Source organism: Pyrenophora tritici-repentis, chromosome 3, assembly GCF_003171515.1.
Source record: "Pyrenophora tritici-repentis strain M4 chromosome 3, whole genome shotgun sequence".
In the NCBI taxonomy this organism is placed as follows: domain Eukaryota; kingdom Fungi; phylum Ascomycota; class Dothideomycetes; order Pleosporales; family Pleosporaceae; genus Pyrenophora; species Pyrenophora tritici-repentis.
Window position 1 is genome coordinate 3,437,621 of NC_089392.1, and position 23,954 is coordinate 3,461,574.

Sequence of the window (23,954 nt, forward strand, 5' to 3'; positions counted from 1 at the left end):
GTCAGTACTCTTCTACAGCGCGTTTAAGAACTGGTCAACTCAAATACCTTCAACATTCCAAATCTTCAGTGCAGGTCGTAGGTTCGGGGTACCATGGCTCGGGACACATACAGCTATTGTCTCGCATGGCGGCTCGGTTATAAACATTGATGACACATCTTTCGCGAGATCCATGTTGAGTAAGTGCGGGTTATAGAGGAAATGACCGTGGGAATTAGGCTTCAGATAAATCTCGCATCTGCCTAGCAGTAACTTGACCCGACTGCCCAACAACTACAGGAGGTAAGGGTTAAATTCGAACTGACTGAGGTCAAGCCATTGTCGTTTGCGGTACGTTCGATGGCCATAGTCTCGTCGAAAACAGCGTTCATGCGATATGTTGATAGTGTCGAATACCTCTTGAGATAGTAACGGGGACTGCATGATAGTGGCCGGAAAGAAAAATTTGTCAGAATCGACTTCCGCCAATTGCGAAAGAGTAGGGGCTACCCTTTCTATTTGGGCAATCTCGGCTTGCAACGGTGTGACGTATGGCTTATATGCACCTATATCCTGGCCGCGATACATGGAAGGACTAGAGCGGTGCGGTTGATATGGACGCATGAAAATCTTGACTGTATCGCGCCAAGTGTGGTTGATATTCCATGCTGCTGCTTGTACGGCTGGTGTCGCTTGTTGGATGATTGCCTCAATAATCTCCGGTAGCTTGAGAGCTTGGTCTATGGGTCCGTTCGCCTTTGGGGGTGTCTGATGCAGACCCGCATGGTTCTTTTGTAATTCTTGAGAGGGATGAGGGACCGAACTTTTGTTGTTGATTCGGGGTCGCTAATATAGAAACTTTGGCGTGTGGCGATCATCTGGACCACTTCGACACGCCATCCTTCGTCATTACCAAGTGTGTCATTCGGAGTTATCAGGTCTGCCATCTCTGGCAGGAGCTTTACTGGTGTAGACACCAGCTGTTTGGTTGATTCTGAGCTCTATATGAGCTTCGAGGATTACTGTGTAGTCTTGGATGTCCTCCGAGGGGGAGATGGGTATACCCTTCCAGCGCATGTACACGTTGCGCTCCCGCACACTCCGCCCTCGCGTACCGCGAAAGGCGCCCAAGCCTTGCATATAGAGAGACGGTGCGTTTTTTAAGGAGGGAATCATGATAAAATTGCATGAGATCAAGCTATGGGCCGGGGTAACATGTGTGATGGCATCAATCAACGATCCGAGTCGCTCTTTTGCTTGCACATGATGCGCCGGGATATAGCCACATCCAGAAACGAATCAATAGCACAGAGGAACTGTTGCACATCGTATGTGTGTATCAGGTGGCGAAGCGGGGCGGTGGCCCGCAACGTATAATGGTACATAGACAATCAGTGAAGACCAGCGTTATCAACGAGCAGGGGTTAGAATCGGTGCACTACGCGAAACAGTCAGTTCTCTGTGTTTAATCGGGTGATGGGATGTAAGAAAAAAGGGCAAGACAAGGAAGATGGCCCTAGAAGAATGCAGCGTCATTGAGCGTCGTTATTATGTTGAGGCCACACCTAATAAAGCACCTGCGCTAGCTGATTTTGTCACATTGAATTCAGATAGCTATCAAGGCGGATAATTTTTGCAAGGACACCTGGGTTTTTGAACTTCTGTAAATATGGGTTGTGCCTAGGTAACATGAGGATCGATTAGAAGCTTGCCGCTTGTTTATATATGAGACACCGATTCAGGTTCTTGAGTTCTGACTTTTGGTTGTTACCATGAAATAAACTTTTTCCACGTACTACCAATACCATATGATTCTAATCGATCAAGAAGTGGTGTACCACTCGCTTTCGCACCTGACATGGAATTCCTCACCACGACCAAAGACTCGGTTTACCGTCGATCCAGAATCACTACCGGTCTGTTCCAGAAATACCATAAATTTTGGAAAGTCTTGGTCAGTCCAGGCTCGCTGCTTCTGTCCCGGGGTGGTGAAGTCGGTCCAATCCTTTTTGTCAGCCTGTCAAATATATACCTTCAAGCTATGATAGCAAGAAGGTCGACCTTTTTGTTATTCCACACTCTTCCTGGATTTTCCGCCGAAGAGTCGCAGCCCGCATTTTCCACGCCGAGACCACAACGTCGGCGTGATTCTCGAGCGCTGCAAGAAATTCACCTACGCGGATTCCCTCTCCATTACTTATCCGAGCTACCGGCTGCAGTTCATATGCACGAGCCCCAACAGCATGAATACTCAATGCCTTACAAGGGGGTTGCGTGATGAACATTTGACCAATGAGCTCGTCAAAGTCCGCGCTTGGAAGCTGCCTTCGGATGACAAGATGTTGCGCGAACTTAGGCTGTATTGTAATTTCTCACCTACCAAGCCTTAGATCTGTACAGCCAGGGACCAGGTCCAGAAAGTAGGGGTTGATCTCAAACTGGCTCAGGTCTATCCATCGTGGACCTATATCGTTCGAGAGTGACGTAGGAAACGGCCACCTGCAGCGCTCGTAGGCATTTTGGATCGCGATACAGGCATGCTTAGATAACTTGCTAGCCTGTGTTAGTCTGCCGGGGTAGTGAACCTGCGCAAGCTTGAGAATGCCATGGCTGCTGCTGTACACTCTAAATCGGCGACCTCATCCTCGGGGGGCTGTAACTACGTGAAGCTGCTGGAGTCTATGGATTGGCCATGTTGAACAGGCGCGCACGGATGGCATGATCAATATTCAGATGCGAGAATGTTTCTGATCGTGTCTCGCCAAAGACTGCTCACGTTCCAGGCAGTATATTGCGCTTTGTGTGTCGCATGTCGAAGGATGGCCTCGAGCAGCTCAGGAATGCGAAGAGCGCGGTGGACAGCATGATCTGAAGCGGATGACTTTTGGACCTCTTCTGCGCTTGTTGTTTGCGTGCGTGGTGTGGTGACGCCAAATGTATATAGGCTTAGGCGCGCATCAATTGCATCCAGTGCTATACTCCGCCACTCCTCTACACCTGGTTCGAGAGATTCGCGTGGCCGCGGAGGTGGCAGTGGCCAGGGAACGCAGGGCGGAGAGTCTTGCATTCGTTCGAAGTAGCGTGCGTTTACATACATCATGCTGAATGCCCAAATATCTTCGTATTGGGAAGGAAGATCTTCATCTGGGAAGTACTTGGCGATTAGTAGGTCGTGGGGATGGTATACCAACATATCCACAATATCCGTAGAGGAAGCCATGATGGCAGATTTGATAGCATGGGGTGGTGGGCGATGACTGCGCAGATGCGTTGGCTTAAATGCTACCCGCGTACCTACTTATGGCGGGCAGGCAGCAATGGTCACGTGTCGGATGCGTTGAGAAAGATGCCTGGGCCGTTCCACGGTTACATTGTTGGGAAGACTGCGGTATCCGCGCCGCTATCGTTGTTCCTGCATGTGAGTTTCGCTGGTAAATTTTGTTCATCGATCAGAATCTACCTAGGTACCGGTAACTTACCAGCCCGCGGGGGTCATTAGCTCGCCAAGTCAGGCTAGTCTCACGCCACTACCGACCGGGCCAGCCCGCCCTGAAGACAACAACACATTTCCTTCAGACATCTGTTCAAAATGATTTATCGGTCATAGTAGCTATGAATGGTGGAAGTCACTTGAGACTACGCGGAGCTACCTTTCTATGTTAAACTATGGGGTTTACGCATCACGATGATGCGCACGGTGAGGAGCTAACCATGTGCACCCGTAGTTTACAGTTTGAGCATGTAACGGCGGAATATAGCAGAGTGTTTCCATTAAATGTGGCATCCAGGATGCCTTGGATACAAGATGATTGAAACCATAGAACCTTAGAAGTCATCATTTGTGGGAAGTAGCAATCGAGAAAGAGGTACACGATGCGGTAAATCTGAAGTTGATGACGGTTTCTACATCAATGTACATGGATCAATTCCCACCAGCTATATTCGATGGAGACGAGGAGAAGCTGACGTGAATCCTCAACACAGTTGATAGAATCAGCTCCAATACGTCATGCACCTCACGTCAAGGTTTGCTTCATTCGGCTTTCTAGAAATCTTGGAAGTTTGAAGACAACAAATTTATTATGAGCGTAGTGTCGCATATGATTACATGTTGTATCTAATTTTTCCAAATATCAGGTGCACTAAAAGTGACAGTGGCATCCTCAAGTTTCGACGCCACATTCAGACGAGGAATACCAGGCCAGAAGTTGGGGAAATACTCATCACCCACCGCATTCGTGCTACGGCCCTCGACCACGTCCCCATCCCCTTGGTTCATGTCAACAAGTCCGAGCGTAGCGCGGTTGGACACTTGATTCGGCACGGTGGCAGCCCAGTGGTCTGTTCCTGGAAGCTCGTCGTAGCTGCCGTCGCCGGATGGCAGTGGCGGCTGAGCCAGCGTTGTGTTGACACCAAGAAGACCGTATAGGTCAGTGCTAAACGGTAGGCCGATTGGTAGGTTTGGCTTGAAGGTAGCCTGAAGCCAGGGCTTCTCCGCTGGTTTGGACTCGGAAGGGTCGCCTGTGGTATCGTGCGGGTAGACTTTGACGGTTGTTTCACCGTTGCTCTTTTCGACCCAATCGAATCGAGCTAGGTGCTTAGGGATATTCCAGTCTGCCTCCATGTTAGCAAAAGTACCATTTGGTGAACAATGCGTCCAAAATGAAACGATCGGTAGGTATAGAGAAGGTACATACTCTTTCTGCCATTCCAGCACGTATACTTTTGGCTAACGTAGATCCTGCTAACTCGAACGTTCTTCTTCTCCTCCTTCTTCCCGGAAGCATCCGTGTAGTTGTACTTGAAGAAGCCCGGAACGATTAGAAGCTCGTCGTACGGACCGACAGGACTATCAGTGTATCGGATGATCTGTATCTGGCCAAGGATTCCAAGGTACTTTCCCTCTACAGCTGATGCATACTGCCGTTCTAGAGGTGGGAATGCTTTTGTTGGTAGGTCGGTCGAAAGGGGTACAAAAGTTACGGTGTAGACGGTGCCTTTGAGTGTCCATGGTGCAGGCGCAAGCTCGATTGGAGCTGTCGAGTTGTTGTCCCACTGTGCTGTGGACAGCGCTGCCAGCTGCAAAAGCAGAGAGGCAATGCTGAATCTCATCGTCGTAGCTGGTATCGGAAAGGTAACGATGCCGCTTACGAGCAATTAGTATAGCCAGCGATCGGGCTGTCAAGAGCAGGGTCTCGACTTCGCTGGAACTCTTCTAAGCGCTTGTTGTTTTTCGACGTTAACCACTACCGAGTAGGCGTCCTGGTTATTTATCCTTTTAGCACCACATGCTCTGTCTCTTGGACGATGTGGTAGCCAAGTTGTAGGCTATGCACCCGACGATCGCAATTAAGACTGTGGGGTAGACTAGCCCACTAAAGCCTCGCCGAGAACCTGTGGACCGGGGACGAAAGCTATGTGTACTCAGTTGCTCGTGCATCTCGATGAGATACCCTGCTAGCACCACGGCAGCCTCTTCCGGAGTCCCTTCAACCTCAACACGGATCCGGAAGATACGAACAGTGAAAGTTCTATGATAGGTTACTAGTCTTTTGAGGCTTGCGTAAGGCCCACTGGATCTAAGATGCGGTAGGGAAAATTTGGCGAGTCTTTGCCAAATAGAGAAGGTCCTCCGATACGTCGCTCGTATTTTCTCATCCTTGCATCGAGCCCGCTCAATTTAACATACTTGGGGGGCAAATGGTAACTCTATTAGTCCAGCTGAACTTTTGATCTACTAGAAAATGTCTTTTTCGAATTCTCTCAAAACGTAAGATCTACGCGAAGGGATTTCTAGAATTCTATTTCAATGTAGTTAAGTTAAGTGGATAAACGGATGTGCATTAGAGCTGAAGTTGGTGATAAAAGGTTGAGTTTTCTTTTAGTCCAGGTAATACCTATTGATTCCAGCCTGGAACCATTGTGTTCGGTTTCATACACTTACAGAAAGAGACCCGCTTTAGGGGCTCCGTATTCTATCTTCAAAGATGCACCTTTCGAAGCTGGTTCTAATTCCTTCCGTTCTCGCGTTACCACTACTGGATTCGATATTGGACCCCATCCTTGACAGCGTATGGACCTCTCTAGGCGGTCTCACCCAGACGTCTCTAGGAAGTCTCACAGGCAAGCTCGGTGCTAAGCAGTCTTATGACTATGTGGTAGTTGGCGGTGGCACAGGCGGCAACACCATTGCCTACCGTCTAGCTGAAGCTGGCTTTACAGTCGCAGTCGTCGAGGCCGGAGGGTCATACGAGTTAGGCAAGCCTATCGTCGGTCCTGCACCCCTAGGTGACATTATCGGTGTAGGGTCAAACCCCGCTGACAGCATCCCAACCGTTGACTATGGCTTGAGGACAGTCCCGCAAGCTGGTGCAGGGGGTCGCGAGATGCATTATGCGCAAGGCAAGTGCCTTGGCGGATCTTCTGGCCTGAACTTCATGATCCATCACCGCCCAAACCGAGGGGCTCTGGATGCCTGGGCAAAGGCCGTTGGAGACGAAAGCTACTCGTTCGACCAGTTTCTGCCATACTTCAAGAAAAGCTTTACGTTCACCCCGCCGAACACAAAGACACGCCTTGCCAATGCGACAACAGCCTACGTGGAGGATGACTTTAGCGAATCTTCAAATGCGCCAATCCAGGTGACCTACCCTAACTGGACACCCGTGTGGTCGACTTGGGCCGCCAAGGGCTTCGAGGCACTCGGGTTGAAATTGACGGACAAGTTTAACCAAGGCGTCCTGAACGGATATCATTACGCGCAAACCACAATAGAGCCGCAAGGCCAGGTCCGGTCCAGCTCGGCTGAATTCTTCTATGCGGCAAGAGACGCGAAAATGAGCAAGCTCACTGTATATCTGGGATCACGAGTCAACAAGGTACTTTTCGATGGGGACAAAACGGCCACAGGCGTTGAAGTCGCCGCGGCAGGACTGCTGAAATACACCATCACTGCCAAGAAGGAGGTAATCCTGTCGGCCGGTGCCGTACACACGCCGCAGCTACTCATGCTGTCTGGCATCGGTCCCGCGAAACACCTTACTGAATATGGTATCGACGTACTAGCGGACCGCCCCGGTGTAGGGCAGAACATGACGGACCATGCCCTTTTTGGACCGACGTACGAAATGAAGTTCGACACCCTGAACAAGGTAATCGGCGACCCTATCACCCTTGCCGCATCCATCGCCAAATATACCCTATCGCGTACTGGGCCGTTGACGACCAACGTCGCCGAGTTCCTAGCATGGGAGCGCATGCCCAGCAGTGCAAATCTGAGCCAATCAACCTGGGACCAGCTACTCCAGTATCCAGACGACTGGCCTCATATCGAGTATTTTCCGGCTGCGGCCCATATTGGCCGTTTCAATATTCCTTGGCTTGACCAGCCAAAGGACGGAAAGATGTACGCGTCTATTCTCGCTGCGTTAGCCGCACCACTATCCCGAGGCAATATCATGCTTGCCAGTGCCTCTCCCGCAGACAGTCCATTGCTCAATCCGAATTGGCTGACCCACCCGGGCGATGTCGAGGTCGCTGTGGCCATGTACAGGCGCACGCGCAGTGTGTTCAACACAGAGGCGATCCGAAGCGTCCGCGCGAGTGATGCCGAGTTCTGGCCGGGCTTGGATGTGGAGACGGACGAGCAGATCCTGCGCAATATTCGAACGAGCGTAATGGCAGTCATGCACGCGTCATGCACTGCGCGGATGGGACGTATCGATGACCCGACCGCTGTGGTAGATAACAAGGCGAGAGTGATCGGAGTCAAGGGTTTGAGGGTTATGGATGCCAGTTCACTTGCGCTTCTGCCCCCTGGGCATCCTCAGGCGTTGATCTACGCCTTGGCTGAGAAGATTGCAGATGAAATCATCAAGGCTACGTAGTATACTTTACAGGTAGACTATAACATGAAGACTATCAAATCAGATACCTTGACAAGAGATATATCAAGACTGGGCCCGGACGGGCGGATTATAACTAACATTATGATCTATAAGTAGTAGTATCGTGTCATAGTAATCAATTATTTTGCAGACCCGAGCATAAGAGGGCAGGTAATCTCTTCCGGTCCTGTTGCCGACACGGCGGTCGTGTTTTTGTGAACCAAAAATCTTCAATCTGAGCAAAGTCACTATCAGTAGGAAGATACTTTTGTGAAGTAGAGGAGGGACGAGCATAAATAGCGGTCGTGGGATGTCTTATGTTGTATTAGTAAACACCGGTCTGTGCGGAGTGTAGAATAGAGTAGGACAGAGTAGATCGAGTTGAAGGGTTAATGTCATGCGATTCGACGAGAAACTAGAAACGAGACACGTGCTTACAGATCAGATATTTCACGGCTAGGTTAATTTTCAACATGCTTGGAGTAATGCACCACTAACGTCGACGTAGACAGCGAGTCGCAAATCTTAAAAGCTGCATTTAATCCTGTGAATCATTCACTGACTGAGTGCCTAGCATTTGCGCAATCAAGTTCGGTACTTATACCAGCGCATCTTTGGTTGACTTGAGGTATCCAGGCAACAGATTGCTTTGGCAGGAATCAGAATTTTTGCTCTTTTTCATTGCGCCCATGATGCAATTCAGAAATGACCAAAAAGGTGGTGCCCAAACAAGTGACAGGCAATCAACGGCCAATATTTCGTCCTAAATAGTTGCAAATGAATGCAGCTACGAATTCGACATGATCTTCAGTTTGCATGTCTTTATTACCAATCTTATCAATGATTTAGTCTCTGTTGTGTCCGTTTGTGAATAATGAAAGCGGCGTGTGTGCCCATAACTGAAGTGAAGTCTGGCCTACAAGACGTTGTCGCCCTAACCATCCTTATTTCCAAACGTTGAAATTGAAACGCTCCTAAGTTAATCTATCAAGGATGTACCCAGGCATTACATATTGATTTGATAGGGAAAGCGTATGCAGTGGAAATTTGCCAATATTCATAAAGGTGTGATTATACTAGTCTATCCTTTTTATTTGAGCGTCCATGTATCTAACTGACGTAGTATAAGTGCGGGCATATCCCCCCTTGTGACAGATCCCGACCAGTGATATACCGACGATATTTGTTTCTTACTGTTCGAGAGAGACAGAAGACTATAGCATGCATTCCTGCTCTGGGCAAATCAACCGAGCATGTCTTTATACCATTCCCCCATACATACGTTTGCAAAATCCTCACCATAATGATGGTATGTCTTTGTCAAAGCATCTGGTACTTCGTCGTCGACTTTCTCAAGGAATATGATGAACTTTGGATACCCATAGTAGCACCACGAATAGTGTTTCTGTGATTCCGTAGTAAACGTTGTCCAATGTGGTTCTTGAATACTCTTTAGAAGGGTTTCCGCTTGGTCTCTCCAAACCTTTACAGCATGCTGGATGTTCTGCTCGAGAGCATCTAAGAAAGCCCCCAATTTGATTCCCTTAGGGTCGCAGATCCGAGTCACAGGGGCCAGAGTTGCCAACAAGCAAGTCAAGTTGCTCGTCAAAACTGGATGCTAACCGCTAGGAGTAGGAGTTATACCTAACAAAGTAACTACTAGGCTACAATAGGTAATCAAGCAAGTCAAGTTGGACCTTCTGAGCCCCACTTACTTGCTTGTTGGCAACCCTGACGGGGGCTATCGAACTCCTACCTACTGTGGGGATGTAGGTGCCGAGTGCTTTGCAGGGCGGTTGCGTGAGAAACATTGGTCCAAGAAGTTGGTGGAAATTCGCACCTACAAGCGGGCTTCGATACGCAGTTGGTGGACCGGGGCCACCCTTTAAGGCAATGTCGCATCTGCCAAACTCCAACTCCATACGTCCCAAAAGTAGTTGTAGAAGGTATGGATAGAAGACAAACTGGCTCCAATCAACCCATCGCCGTACGCCACTACTGAACGAGAACGCCGGGGCTCTCCACACACGCTCATACACAGCCTGATACGCATCATACGCCGATTGAGAAAGAGAATGTGCTTGTGTTATTAGAGCAGTGTAAGAAACTTGGGAAGCCTCGGGAGGCAGCATCTGTGAGAGCCTAGAAGCTTGTTGTTCGGCATCTTTTACTTCTTCGTCGGGTGCCGGCACGGCAAATACTTGTGCATCAATTGCATCACCGTATTGTACGGACGCGCAAGGCTCAGGGGAGCGATACGAAGACCCCAGGATATAGTCGATTGTTTGTCGCCATTTGGTATTGATATTCCGCGCAACAAATTGAGTTTTCGGAGACGCGCATCGGAGGATAGTTTCGAGCATTTCAGTCACTAGCAAGGCGCGATGCGTAGTATGAATTATGTTGCAGGAAACACGATCTTTTTGAGCGACTGGTGCCTGTGTATCAGCGTTTACCGGTGGACATGTGTACAGACTCAGACGTGAGCTGATGGCTTGCACGGCTTTGTTTCTTCATTCCTCAACCCCAGCCTCTAAATTCTCGCGGGAACGAGGTGGCGGTGATGGCCATGGTACTCGAGGAGGCGCTATTCCCCGTCCTTCGAGGTCTATAGCGAAGTTACGTAAGGTGAGATATGCACCATCATTCCCGAATAGTGAAGGAAGATCTGTTTCTGGAAAATGCTTGAGTATGAGGACATCGTCGGGGTGGATCTAGGATGCGTTTTCCTCGCTAGTGGCCTGCTCGAGCGAAGCCATCAGGCAAGGTTTGATTGTGGATGCGGAGTATGGAGTAGCCAAGTACTGCGACGGATGTGAAAGCAGGAAGCTAGAGGGCGGGTGAAAATGTCCTAGGAAGGGACCCTATGGTCTTGGCGACCCATCACAATCGCAGCCTAGCCCAATTATGTGGCGATGATAAACTCTTCGCAATCAAGGCCACAATTTGGTCTCTCTACGCTATCGTCCCAAACAACTGAATTCCCCATCTGTTCACTGTCACGGAAGTGGAAGAGCTGGAAGAAACGGTCATTACGCACGGACCAGTGGAGTGCTGATGGGTGCCTGGCACGTGCGCGTTCAGACTGCCACCCCAGATGGCTTGCCTTAGTAGCAGCTTCAACGCCTGCATAGGCTCAGGCGTATATGAATCATGGCTGAACATGATCAAAGATCTCAGTTTGATGATCACAGACTTCCCAACCTCCCCGATGCACGATGCACGAGACGGTGGGTCACGCTTATCGATAAGTTAGATGCGGCGGGCGGCGCTTACCACGGCCGCCGTATTCGCAGTCTTACACGTTGCATTTGGAGTGATTGCGACACGAAACATTCACTCCGTCGTATCGCCAAACTAACTCATGCAAACCTGACACTCACTCACCTGACTTATCACCTGCTAGAATCTCGCTATACCCAACCTCAGAATCTGTTGTAGCCGCGAAGATGACCACCCGCGGCCAGTTCAACACGAAGAACCCTACAATTAAGCGCATATGTAAGCGCGTCTCTATTGCGATGAGTACCGTAGCTAACGGGCTACAGTAAAAGAAGCCTCGGAACTATCCACTTCACCCTCCTCAGACTACCACGCTGAACCGCTCGAAACGAACCTATTCGAATGGCACTTTACTATCCGCGGCCCACCCGAACCGTCTCCATACGCTGGCGGCATCTACCATGGCCGGATAGTCCTCCCTTCTTCGTACCCACTCAGGCCACCCTCGTTTCGTTTCCTTACACCCACCGGCCGCTTTGAAGTCAATCGCGAGATCTGTCTCAGCATATCTGGCCATCATGAGGAGACGTGGCAGCCAGCGTGGGGTGTGCGCACGGCCCTCGTTGCGATTAGAAGTTTCATGGATACCGATGCCAAGGGCCAGCTCGGTGGCATTGAGTGCAGCAAGAACGCACGAGAGCGCATGGCCAAGGAAAGCGGTGCATGGAAATGTGCGGGGTGCGGAAAAAGCAACACGGAAATCATGCAGGAACGCGAGGAGATGGTCAAGGAGATTGAGGAGAAGGAGGGCAAGCGGAAGGACGAGGACGTTCCCGAGGAGCTGCGACTCGCTTATCGAGATGAGCTCGGGAAGGGGGAAAACGCGGACGACAAGGTAGACAAGGGCAAGGGGAGGGCAACCGAAAGCCCTGTCCAAGTGAAACCTGCTGCTTCTCCATCAGGTTCGGAAGCGGCGGCAGCAACTCCTATCGTGGATACAGCACGTCCTGTACCTGTTGCACCTATGGTGAGACCGACTCGGACGGTACCCGCACCAGCACCTCACCAGGTCGCCCACCGCAGTCCAGACCTGGCTTGGATTGATACCTGTATCTACGGTGTAGTGGCTGCACTCTTGTTCATGGTACTGAGAAGGTTTGTATGAGTGCATGTTGTCGCCCAACTTTCTGGTAGGCAGAAGTTATCGGTGGGACGGATTTAGCAAACCTCGGACCACGTCTCGCAACTCATGGTCCCTTGTTCATTTCATCTTTAAATATTTGGTAAGCATGGCGTCTGGATTCTCTTTATCACCTCTATTTCTATGTGAGCGGGATATGTTTAGATAATCGTCTTGCTTTTTTCATCTCACTCTTTGCAATGTAATAAGAGCATTTCTTTGCCTGTGCCATCTCTATCCACAAAGTCATGCGGACATTTCCATGTCCTTCCCTCAATCTCCGCAATGTAATCCGGAAATTCCTATGCCAGTCCCATCTCTTTCTCTCTCTCTCTCTCTCTCTCTATACGATAAGAACATTTCCATGCCTTTTCTATCTCTCTCTACAATGGCATGCGGTCATTTCTATGCCTGTACCATCTCTCTCTACAATAACGTGCAGTCATTTCCATGTCTTTCCCTCAATCACTGCAATGTAAAACATTTCTATGCCTGTCCCATCTGTCTCTGAAATATCATAAGTACATTCATATGCCTTTCTTGTCTCTTCCTATAATCTAATCCGGACATTCCCATGTCTTTCCCATGTCTTGCTCCGACATTGCCATATAGTCTACAATGTAATGCAAGCAATTTCATATGCACCTCTTCTCTCCCTTTCCGATGAGATAAACAAGACAGTGCTCCCAGAAATAACGAGCGCTGCTCGAAAAACAACGTGGTGAGGCCACTGTCACGCCGAAGAGCAAGAAGAGGTGCATATTTCTTCGTAAATTTTTTTCTTATAGTAACTACATTCTTCTCGAGCCTTATGTTACGCAGTCGCTAAAGCCCGCAGGCTGGACCTGCGCCGTCTCCCAAGCAGAGTTGCCAACAAGCAAGTAAGTGGGGCTCAGAAGGTCCAACTTGACTTGCTTGATTACCTATTGTAGCCTAGTAGTTACTTTGTTAGGTATAACTCCTACTCCTAGCGGTTAGCGTCCAGGTTTGACGAGCAACTTGACTTGCTTGTTGGCAACTCTGCTCCCAAGAGCTACCACAGGTGCCGGCCACAAGGGAATGCGTGTGTTTACATCTCATGCATCTTGGACATCAAGATCTTGTGGCATGGGTATAGAGGGGCTTGCTGACCACAATACAGTTTCCTGCAATGCTTGCATCTGGATTGTACTTGCACTGCACTTGCACTGCGGTCTTGCACGCGTGCAGTCTCTTCTATGTGGTGTTGCCTGACCGAGTCATGGGACTACACCCCGCCCGACTCTCTTTCACTCTTTTACCACAGCAAACAAAATGCTCTTAGCTGCGCCGTGTGACCCTGTTGCAAAAGCTTGGCGGTGTTGATAGTACTTATTGCCCACCACCAGCTCGAAATTACCCACGCCACCCACACCCACACATTGACTTTGCACAACGGTACAGTGACATCTGTCCCAGCTATTATCATTATCTCTTGAAGCACTTTCTACACCATCACTTACATCTACACTTTCGCTATGGTGGGTTACAAGCGAATCTTGTCGGCGATGTTGTCTCGTGGTGTCAAGGGCAGCAAAGTCAACAAGAGCCCAGACAACAATGACAACACCACTGACGGCAACATTGCAACCACCCCAGCATCGGTCTTCTCCATTAGCCCGCACATGGCTCACAAGCGCGAGCGGCTGGCGCATGTTGTGACTGGTCTCGGCCAACAGTACTGCGACACCAGCACCCCCATGAGCTCTTCTTCTGCCACGGATGCGACCCCTTCTTCGTTGTCATCTACTACTCAGGCACTTACGATCAAGAAGCGTTTCCGCCTTGGTTTGGGCAACCGCAAGGTCAGTGCTATGAACATATGCAATGACGTCGCTAACCCAAAACTGCAGATCCACGATCCTTCCACTCCCCCCTCTACCGCCGATGCCACTATGGTCGAGTCCGAGGCTGCTAAGACTTTTGGTATGTGTCCTTCGAACAAGCTGACCATCGATCCCTTGACACCCCCTGCGACTGTGCGCTCCGAGTCTCCTAACGAGGATACCGAAGCCGTTGCCGATACCTCAAAGGACACACATGTAACGGACATTACTCATAACGCTACTCACACTCCAACCAATGTCACTACGAGTGTCAATGTCCGTTTCAACACAAGTGAGGACGTCAACAACAATCTTGATGCGCACGATGCTGAGATGGAGGCTGCCTTGGCTGCTATGCGTGCCGCAGAGGAGCTCCTCAATCAACGTCATGCTGCCATCAAACAGCAACCAAACACTGGCAAGCGGATGAAGCCTTTGGATATCATCAACAAGATCGCAGGTCAGAGGGCTAGTTCTGCCCCAGTTCAGGTTCCTTGCGATGCATCTGCCATTGTCCAGCCTAGAGCACAACAGAGTACTGCCAACGAAGCTATCGAAGCCATGCGTCGCCGCGAGGCTATGAAGGACTTGGCCTACTTTGCCGCCAATGGCTGTCCTAGCAACATTGCCATCATTGAGCAGATGAACGAGCATTTTGGGCTGCAACAGTACGATGCTGAGGGCAATCTACTAGATGCCACCTTCAACGTCCACGGTGTCACTATCCGTGCGAGCCAGATGCCTAATGATTCCATTGAGCGACTGTGGATCGGCCGTTACAATATGATGAAGTACAGCGCCATGCTTGTTGAGGAACGTGCCTTGAATGAGGAAGACCACGAGTTCATTGTAGCACAAATCTTACCGCAGGAGCGCAAACACCTCTTGGATCCCGAGCATTTTAACGTCTACATGGATAGTCTTGCTGAAGAAGACATCTTTACTATGACAAAGGCCAAGCTCATCGCTGGTGCCGGTGTTACCGTCGAGGAGTTCGACAAGGGTCCCCATTACATCCGTAAATCTGGCAGCAAGTCCAACTACCATGACCCCGATGTCGTTGGCATCTTCGAAATCCCTCAACCACTCATGCGCACCATCACTACTGATTACACAGTACCAGTGACACAGGTAAACCTATACCCTCATCTTCGCACTCTCGTCGAAGCTGCCGTCTACAAGAAGAACTTTTGGAAGGGCTACTTTATCCCCAACCCCCGCTCCAAGCTCAACGACTTCTTCGAAGCTTACCGTCTCACGCAAGAGAATTGGCTTCTCCCCCCTAGCCTCACCAACTACAAGCGCGCCTGGACTCACCGCGAGTCACGCCTCCTTCAGCGCGGTCAGTACATCTGCAAGCTTCTCTCTCAGTACGAGGCCAAGCAGATCACAGACTTTGGTATCATCCGCGCCATCCGCGCCACCTTCATCCCCATCCCCGGCCAGCCGTGCTGGTGTGCCGAAGACCTCGAGAAGTTCCTCTACCACCGCATCGTAGACTCGGGTATCGCCATCTCCAAGATCCCGGAGATCATTCTCCTCCACCCGGACAACGATGAGGTCTTCAGCAACCCTGCTGCTCGTGACCACGTGCGCGAGGCCCTTCAGGCTCGTATGCACTTCTTCAAGGCTGAGGAGGCGGCCCGTCTCCACGAGATCCAACAGTCTCGCATCGCTTTTAGGAAGGCCCAGAAGAAGAACATGTCTAAGTGGGCTAGGGTCAAGGCGGGTTTCAAGCGTAGGTTCGGCAAGAAGGTGGTTGTTGAGCCCTTCAACCCGTTCGATCCTTCACACTAGGTTTGAGCCGTTTCGGTGCTGGGATGAGATGAGGTGTTGAGATGAGGACGGGCGGCTGCATCCACCGTTCGATGACCTAGACTCACCCGAAGGGTTTGAGTTGGTCTCCTGGTGGGTGCGGCCCGGGTTCTCTGCGATCACCTCGTCTATATCTTGGTTTGAGTCGGTGTTTGGATTGTGTTCCTTGGTTTGAGTCAGCAGTTTACGTGTATAACAATGGTTGGGTCGGCGGTGTACTTGTACACCTTGTTTTGTTCGGTGTTTGGCGCGTGTACGATTGACGGATGAACGACAACGAGTGGCTGCACTCACCGGTCGATGGCTTTGACTCACCCGGAAGGGTAGGGTTGGTCTCCTGGTGGGTGCGGCCCGGATGTTACGACATGGTTTCTTTCTGCGTGTTTTCAAATTGGACTGCTGACTCAGGCGGGCGGTGCGGGTGTTTGATTGATTGATTGTTTATACCGTGAGTTAAAATGAACGAAGTGTTTGATATGTTTCTTTGATGCATGCTTGTGAGAATTAGTTTGTGAATGTGCAAGTCTTGGTGTATTGAAATTATTCATGGATTGTCTCTTCTATGTTGCTATGAAATGTTGCAGTGGATCTCGATCATCTTCATTGAAGTGAAGATGATGCAAGCCATAGCTTACTGATTTCTTCGATCTCATTTGATGACAGACTGTGAGCCTTGAAGATTACACAAAAGCATCTAGACTGTGCCCATCCTCTTCTGCCCAATGTACGTACGCTGCCCTCCAGAGTTTTGTGCCTGATTCAAGATTTGTACAAGACCAACGACCCCAGTGTCTTCCGTGGCCATAGGCATTATTCAAGACAATAACTATCCTGGGTCTGTCAGGCACTTGGAATCTGCGCCAGAAATAATTTTTTTGACTGGCAAATGTATAATACGTCCAGTCGTTCTCGGCGATCTTTTGCCTGGCGGAATTCGCTAAGTGAGACCAATGTTCAATAGCCTCAGGGGCGCACTTTCGGAGCGTGTCGAGAAGAATCCGAGATGGTAACACCTTTTTCATTGGATGTGAGTCCAATCCGCAAAGTACGTGAATCACGTTGTGCACAGTCGAGATATACTCCCAGTGCTTTGCATGGCGGCTGGGTAACATACATGGAACTAATTAGTCGACAGATTTCTTCAGCTCCGGATTTGATGACGTTATCATGCCCCAAGATCAGTTCCAGCGAGTACCGACCAGATGAGAATGTAAAAAGCCCCGGGAAAAGTTCAGTGAAGTATGGGTTGAACTTCACTTGGGTGAGGTCTAACCAAGAAGGTACATCCGGTAACTTGAGAGTGAAGAAATTCCATGGATGTAGACTTATCAGGGTGCGAAAGAGGTCCAAGGTTGACTTGTCTAGTGCGATTACCTGATGGAGACGTGCGGGGAAGCAGTAATCGTAATGAGGAGCCTGACAAACGGCTAGACGCCCCGCCAGTTCGGCGTGCATGGCATTCATCTCTGTGAGACATGGTCGCAGCTCAGGGACGTCGGATGTGATTGGTTGGCGGTACTCGATGGGTCCACACGGATTGTGGCTGCGGAACTTCAAGCATAGTATTTCTGCCAATAATATGCGCCAGTAATGACACACGTTGCGAGTAATGAACTGTGACTTGGGGTCAAGGTAACCATGCATAGCCTGTAGTAATTCCGGGATATAAAGAGCCTAGTGATGGCTTTGGATTGGCTGCATTCGCGCACAGTCACTTCCATTTAAGACGTCCGGAAGGTGGGCGTCGGGCATAACACCACCAGGTAGCGTTCGGATGTTGTTCGCCCATAATGCAATATGTGCATCAATCATCAAGAGTCGAGGCTACCTTCATTCTTCAACACCAGGTTCAAGCTGGCTGCGTGGGCGTAAAGGAGGCAACGGCCAAGGCTTTGCGGGGGTCAGGGAGACCTCGTCTAAAGAACTAGCGTCTAGCTCTCGGCGTCTCGCATCCAATAACGTCGACCAAAGTCGTGGTAAATTTGAGTCCTGTATCGATCCTGAACCTGTGAATTTATCGAGACTCAGCGGATCGGTATCTGGAAGCCATTTCATGATTAACACGTCGTAAGGATAAAGACCATACTCTTCTTCGTCGTATTTTTGTTGCTCTGGTTGAGCAGATCTTTCGCTTTCTGCCATGGTGAAAGACGTCGGAAGTAGACGCTGAGATTTGTGAAAAGGGGAAGGAGCCGACTGGCGAGCGAAGTCTTTTGTAGTCTGGAACTCGATTAGGCAGCATAAGCATGTGCACGGGCAGAAACCCGTGATCTTTACTAGCTTCCCTCTTTTTGAATTGCGTGTCTTCTTCGCCTCACAGTCATCGCGAACTCTGATCTCATTGGATAGATTTATCATTCGGGCCGAGTTGATGTTGCGTTACCCCATGTCCCACGTTGCGAAGCTCATCGACGCGAAACAAACGGGAGATGACGGATTTTTTATACCAGCGAGACTACACCAGGCATTCAATTTAGATTCTGAAGTATCACCGGGGCTGCATCTTCTTAATAAATGCAGCAGAGCACCTACTGGGGGTGGTGGCAAACCGGACCTGCCCACTTCTCCCACATGGTTGGACCTCTCACAGATAGAGTTCAATCCTTACTTCGTCTTTCTCTTTGGGCGGAGAATCCAATTTGTTTGTGGATTTTACGATATCGAGTTGATTCCAGGACAAAATAATCTCACGATCCCCGCCTGTGTTGGTACTACGTTCTATGAGACTATCTGCGCTGGGTTCGCCACGCATCCACCATGCACAACGCCGCATATATTTCAGGAGGACTTAAATGAGCACTCAGTTGTTTTCGACGAAGATGGGATCACTGTTGGGCAGCTTCTTGCAGCCTTGACAGAGTAGCCGAAGCGAGCGATCGCAGACTGGTCCGACGATGTTCGGTTCGAAGAAGAGCGGTGTAGGAGACGTGGTGCATTTCCTTCAGCGTCCACAAACGGCTATCTGCAGTTCTCACCAAGTCCAAGCGTGAAATTGCGTCTTGAATATGCCCCAAGCGGGCCACATAGACGACCAAACATTCACTTCACGTACGGCGATCGTTGGCTGCTCGAAAACGATAAATAGTATTCAACCTGGTCTGCATCGGAAGAAATGCATAGGAACGATGGTTGGGAGATGCAGTGGGTTGCAATGGCGAAGTGGTGCAAGCAAGATGAATACGAGGATTATGCTCTTGGGGAGTGAACTCGCTGGCTTGCAGAACGTGAAGGAGGTTGCGACTGCCCGGACAGTACGTGTCATGGAGAGTGTTTGTTATGCTAGGACGATGATTTAATGGAAAGTGCCTGAGACCCAGAGACAGGGTCTGACTGTGACTGATGGGAATACAGTTCACCCTGGAGCAACAGGGTAAAGATTGCCTAGTAATCTTTGATATTCATTCCGACGGGAAGAGGAGGGGGTCATTAAGCCAAATAAAAGATGTGCGATTCAAGACATGAAAAGTGCTGCGTTGCAAGATAATGATATTGATAGCCTTTGGAAAGGCGAAGGACTGGGAGAGGCTGTTTAGGGTATGACGGATAGACTCCGCAACAATCAATTCAATCCGGTCACTCTCCTAGACCCACTTACCTATCTAGGTAGGGCTTAAACTCCTATAGGTAACTACTAGGCTTAAAGCGGTAATCAATCAATCCAATCTGAACCTTCTAGGACCCACTTAATTGATTGTTGCGGACTGTGATGACGGAGGAACCTACATCATTTGGTATAACCCCACCATGCAACCATCATCGGCAAGCCGATTCACATCTTCACCTCACTACTCACACGAAAACATCTACAGAGCGCGGCGGGGCTCTCGCTGACAATCCCATAGAAAAAGGGCAGGGACCCTTTTCTCTCCCTGCACTAAAGCAGCGTGAGCTTTGTTTGGATACAGGTATGTATTATCGCTGTCGTCCGGTCTTGACTCACTAAAATATTCGACTTTCCGTACCCGCACCCCGCTCAGCCTTACTACCGCTTTTACCACTGCCAACACATCGACTCTGGTGGCTTGCACAGCCTCGACACTTTGAGGAAGGTCGCCTGCAGCCTCGTTCTACCTTTGCCAATCATGGACTACATGTTCCAGGAATTTGGGTGAGGCTTTTTTTTTAACACATTGCTAACAAAAAGGGTCTCGCCGTCAGGCTTAAGAGCGGATATCTAGCGCAGCAGGATTACACAGATGATTGGCTGGTTTCTCCAGAGAACCTTCCGGAAGTGGATTTCCCTGTTTACAATCTGAACGGCCCGCACATGCCATTTGAGCCTCAGCCTCCCCAGGATGAACTCGGGATGATAACCGCGCTTACTTCCAATCACCCGGTATCGAATCAAGAATGGCAATATTTCTTTCTCAATCCGTCTATTCCGGGCATGGTCGGTCAGGACTTCATGAGGTAAGAAACTCTATATGCTACTCATACTTTGTATTAACCCGTCACAGCAACTTCGGCGAAACCGAGAATCCTCCCATGCTCAAGTGTTCTCTTGAGTCCTGCCAACATCCTTGTTCTGATACTCATGAACTGGAGGCTCACGAGCGAAGTGTACATCCAAATCTTCCCAGGTGCGATGAATGTTCAAAACTCGTGAGATCCAACTATGAACTCAATTATCACGTCGGAAACTCAGGCCATATCCCTTATGCTTGTAAGAAAGATGGATGCGCGAGCAAATTTACCCAAAGTGCTGGCCTGACAAGGCACATGCGGAAGCACCAAGTTGATGCCAAACGTTTCCCCTGCAAGTACTGCAAGAAGTATCGTGGGAAGAATGGATTCAAGCGTAGAGATCATCTCGCCCAGCATGTTCGAAACTACCATCACATTGAGGACGATGGAGGATCACAGGGGTGGCAGCTTATCTGCGAAAAGGAGGGATGCTCAAAATCAAAGCCGGCTTCAGCAAACAGTCCTGAAACAGAACTATTCAAATTCTCGGGAAAACGCAACAAGCACATACGCACTGTCCATGACCACTCTTACTACCAATGTCCGCAACCGGGCTGCAACCGCGTCAACGGCAAGGGTTACTTCGTCGCATCAGCTCTCAAGGCTCATCTACGTAAAGTTCACGGAATCACTTTTTCTCCGGCCATTAAGTATCATGCGCTCTAGATGTGATTCTCCTTGCGAATACGTACACCTCACGAGAACGAAATCTCACATCTTCATTCTTCTCCCAATCCAACACACACACAAACAGCCACAAAGAAAAGCGAGCCAAGCAAACGACAGGTTTGCCTCATCAAAACCCTCCAAAAAAAAACATGCAACGACGACAACGAACCCTTACCCACCTCCTTCCAACCACACCACCCAAACCACCAAAAAAAAAGTCAAAGAAGAGGAAGTTAAATATATGAGTCACCTCAGATAACACCAAAAAACATACAACGACGACAACGAGTATGATAGCTTATCTCATATCAAACGCATACAACATACCAAAAACAAATGTGCAAAGACAACTAGTATCTTAGTCCAGTTTTCTTTAAGTAGAATGAATGTTACAAGTTTTTCGTTGATGATGTTTTCTGTGGCTGCGTGTGGAGTGAAGTCAAGTGAAGTGAAGTGAGATATCGTGGGGAGTAAGTCTGGTGTGGGAGTTAGATGTAGGATGGGGTGAGGTGTTCATTGTAGTATGAGATGCGAGAGGAAGAGGAAGAGGAAGGGGAAAGGGTTAGGGTATCCAACGAAGCTAGGGACAGTATACAGGTATGCATAAGTACATGCAATCAATCAAGCAAGCAAGCAAGCAAACCTAAAAAGACGAAATTGCACAAGAAAGAAGAGAAAGAATAAAACGGCTAAAATACAAAACACCGCTAAATGCAACACAGCACAACACATGTAACGTCTCTACAAACGCTCAAAAACCCCCAGAACTAAAACCCAAACCCCCAGAACCCCAAACACCACGCCATGCAACACCCAGCCCAACACCACGCTCACATCCCCAAGAAAAACTCCTACTGCAACCTAAAAAGTACAACACAAACCAAACACCCCACCGCCACAATCGTGCCCGTGACCTCTGGTCTCTTGAAAAACAGACTAAACGGATCCCCTTGACTTGTTTGTCACGGGCGCAACCCTCATAGCTAGCACCTGACTCACACCCATAAGATGTTGTTTCTCCGACCCCGACTGCGCAAGCTGCGAGTCTGACGGATGCTGATGCTTATGCTGATGCTGATGTTGGGATTGTTGGGATTGGTGTTGAGGTTGAGGTGGAAACAAATGCCGTTGCAGTTGTGCAGCCTGCATATCCGTGCCAATCATCTCATCCAACTCATCGACAAGCGTAGCGCAGAGGCGGAAAATGTGTTTAGCCTCTTCGATGATGTCGACGCGTTCGTCTGGGGTGAAAAGGTCCTCTGCGGCTGCTAGTCGGGCTTTGAATTCGGCTTTGATGTCTTCTCCGTCTGCGGAGCCGGGAAAATGCCAAAACGACAACCCGCGGTCTTGCAAGTCAGCTTCTTGACCGTTATGATCTGCGGGCCAGAAACCAGGCGGTGCTTGAAGTAACCCGCCGCGTATCCAGCGGCCGCCGGAGAAGATTGCCATGTAGAAACACCATGCGTAGGCGACGAGGGTCCACGGTTTCTCGTTGACGCTCTTGCGGATGTGTGTGCAAAAGTCTGCGACTTTGTCGCCAGGATATTTGGCCAGGAGGACTTCGAGGTCGGTGGGGTGGACGGCTAGGAGGTACTCTAGATCTCTTTTCAGGCGTCCGGAGCGTATTAATCCTTTTGGTCGGAGGGATTGGAGGAAAGCGGTAAGTTGGGGGGATGGCGGGGTTGGTGCACCGAGGGTGGATGTGAAGAGTGAGGGCGAGTCGTATGGGTTTACGAGGAGATAAGATAGTAATGGCGAGAAGGGGGTGGCGGTTTCTGGGTCCATGGCTGCTGCTGCTGTGTCGGTATCTGCGGGGTGGGTGCCATGGTCGCGTAGGAGGTCAGCCCATAGCGATTCAAAGGTTAGGAAGATGTGCGCAAAGTGGACGAGTCCGGTGGCGTAGAGGGCGGGGTCGTTTGTATATGGCGGGAGGGCGAGTGGAAGGCGCGAAGTGATTAAACGATTGAGGTTGGTGTGTAGGGCTCTGTAGTCGATGTAATCAGCATCGTTTTGCTCTCCAGTTTGGTTTGCGGCTCTGAAGCGGGGCTGGCTGGCTTACCGTGTGGCTGCATTGATCTCTCCCGATAGCGAGACTGGTAGTCTAGGCGACGCATCTCTACCCTCTTCCCGCGCCGCATGTCCCTGCTTCTCCAACATATTCCCTCAGTGACAGTAGCGAAGATGAAGGGAGAGCAGTCGGTATAAATCGGTAGTGTTTACAGACAGTTGTCGTAGTTGGCTTGCAGTAAAGTATGTCGATCGGTCTAGCCTCTTTGTCGAAACTCGCGGAAACAAGACGAAAAGGCCGGAAACTTAAACAAGAACCGAGCGACTTTCTTTCGTGCGGCACGCGCAAAACCCACGAGCACGAGGAGGGTGGCAGCAGGGCTAAACGAACGACTTGCGACTCGTGTAAAAAGCACGCGGACCTGGGTCCGGCCAGCACCCAACACAGGCACAGGCGACACGCGCTGGGGCGGGTCGTCGAGGAGGCGAGTGCGAGCAAAAGCACGACGCCTCTTTAGTGGGGGTTCCTTGAAAGTCAGATATTTGCATGGTCGCGGGTCGCGGGACTTGGGCAAAGAGGGCGACTACAGGTTCGAGGCTCTCTGGTGGCGTGAAATGATGTCAATAGCGCAATCGCGCACCGCCGTTGGGGCAGGGATGCCGTTCAGGGCGGCCATGTCAGGCTGCTATCTCCGAGACGCTTGCAGGCAGAGACTGTGGTAGACATGTTCGCGATGCAAAAGTGATGGTGCAGGATGGGAAGGAGAGATTTTCAGGGTCTGCGTTGATGGGGGTTTATGAGCGAGGATGGGGTTTTGGCATGCGCTGACGGCAATTGTAGGGCCGATTTTTGCTTTCGCGATCGCGGGAATGCCCGCCCGGCGTCTT

At 50.0% G+C, this 23,954-nt stretch overlaps 8 protein-coding genes across 8 annotated transcripts; 4 read left to right on the top strand and 4 right to left on the bottom strand.

The window, feature by feature from the left end:
- Window positions 1-2,701: 2,701 nt before the first annotated feature.
- On the bottom strand, window positions 2,702-3,199 carry PtrM4_086900 (uncharacterized protein; the record flags this gene model as incomplete). The annotated part of the gene is made up of 1 exon (XM_001940049.2): window positions 2,702-3,199. The coding sequence occupies one exon, from the start codon at window positions 3,197-3,199 to the stop codon at window positions 2,702-2,704; it is 498 nt and encodes a 165-aa protein (XP_001940084.2).
- Window positions 3,200-4,096: 897 nt separating this feature from the next.
- On the bottom strand, window positions 4,097-5,091 carry PtrM4_086910 (uncharacterized protein; the record flags this gene model as incomplete). The annotated part of the gene is made up of 2 exons (XM_001940048.2): window positions 4,097-4,593; window positions 4,677-5,091. 2 exons carry the CDS (start codon window positions 5,089-5,091, stop codon window positions 4,097-4,099), a joined length of 912 nt encoding a protein of 303 aa, XP_001940083.1.
- Window positions 5,092-5,966: 875 nt separating this feature from the next.
- On the top strand, window positions 5,967-7,865 carry PtrM4_086920 (BetA, Choline dehydrogenase and related flavoprotein; the record flags this gene model as incomplete). Its single annotated transcript, XM_001940047.1, has 1 exon — window positions 5,967-7,865. The coding sequence occupies one exon, from the start codon at window positions 5,967-5,969 to the stop codon at window positions 7,863-7,865; it is 1,899 nt and encodes a 632-aa protein (XP_001940082.1).
- A 3,449-nt stretch (window positions 7,866-11,314) lies between these two features.
- PtrM4_086930 (Ubiquitin-protein ligase) lies at window positions 11,315-13,152 on the top strand (the record flags this gene model as incomplete). The annotated part of the gene is made up of 3 exons (XM_066106738.1): window positions 11,315-11,366; window positions 11,414-11,806; window positions 13,106-13,152. 3 exons carry the CDS (start codon window positions 11,315-11,317, stop codon window positions 13,150-13,152), a joined length of 492 nt encoding a protein of 163 aa, XP_065963676.1.
- A 641-nt stretch (window positions 13,153-13,793) lies between these two features.
- PtrM4_086940 (Tymo-45kd-70kd multi-domain protein) lies at window positions 13,794-15,908 on the top strand (the record flags this gene model as incomplete). Its single annotated transcript, XM_066106739.1, has 2 exons — window positions 13,794-14,090; window positions 14,139-15,908. 2 exons carry the CDS (start codon window positions 13,794-13,796, stop codon window positions 15,906-15,908), a joined length of 2,067 nt encoding a protein of 688 aa, XP_065963677.1.
- Window positions 15,909-17,756: 1,848 nt separating this feature from the next.
- Window positions 17,757-18,068, bottom strand: PtrM4_086950 (uncharacterized protein; the record flags this gene model as incomplete). The annotated part of the gene is made up of 1 exon (XM_001940043.1): window positions 17,757-18,068. The coding sequence occupies one exon, from the start codon at window positions 18,066-18,068 to the stop codon at window positions 17,757-17,759; it is 312 nt and encodes a 103-aa protein (XP_001940078.1).
- Window positions 18,069-20,645: 2,577 nt separating this feature from the next.
- PtrM4_086960 (uncharacterized protein) lies at window positions 20,646-21,056 on the top strand (the record flags this gene model as incomplete). The annotated part of the gene is made up of 1 exon (XM_001940041.1): window positions 20,646-21,056. The coding sequence occupies one exon, from the start codon at window positions 20,646-20,648 to the stop codon at window positions 21,054-21,056; it is 411 nt and encodes a 136-aa protein (XP_001940076.1).
- A 986-nt stretch (window positions 21,057-22,042) lies between these two features.
- On the bottom strand, window positions 22,043-23,216 carry PtrM4_086970 (uncharacterized protein; the record flags this gene model as incomplete). The annotated part of the gene is made up of 3 exons (XM_066106740.1): window positions 22,043-22,049; window positions 22,234-23,043; window positions 23,119-23,216. 3 exons carry the CDS (start codon window positions 23,214-23,216, stop codon window positions 22,043-22,045), a joined length of 915 nt encoding a protein of 304 aa, XP_065963678.1.
- Between the last annotated feature and the right edge of the window lie 738 nt (window positions 23,217-23,954).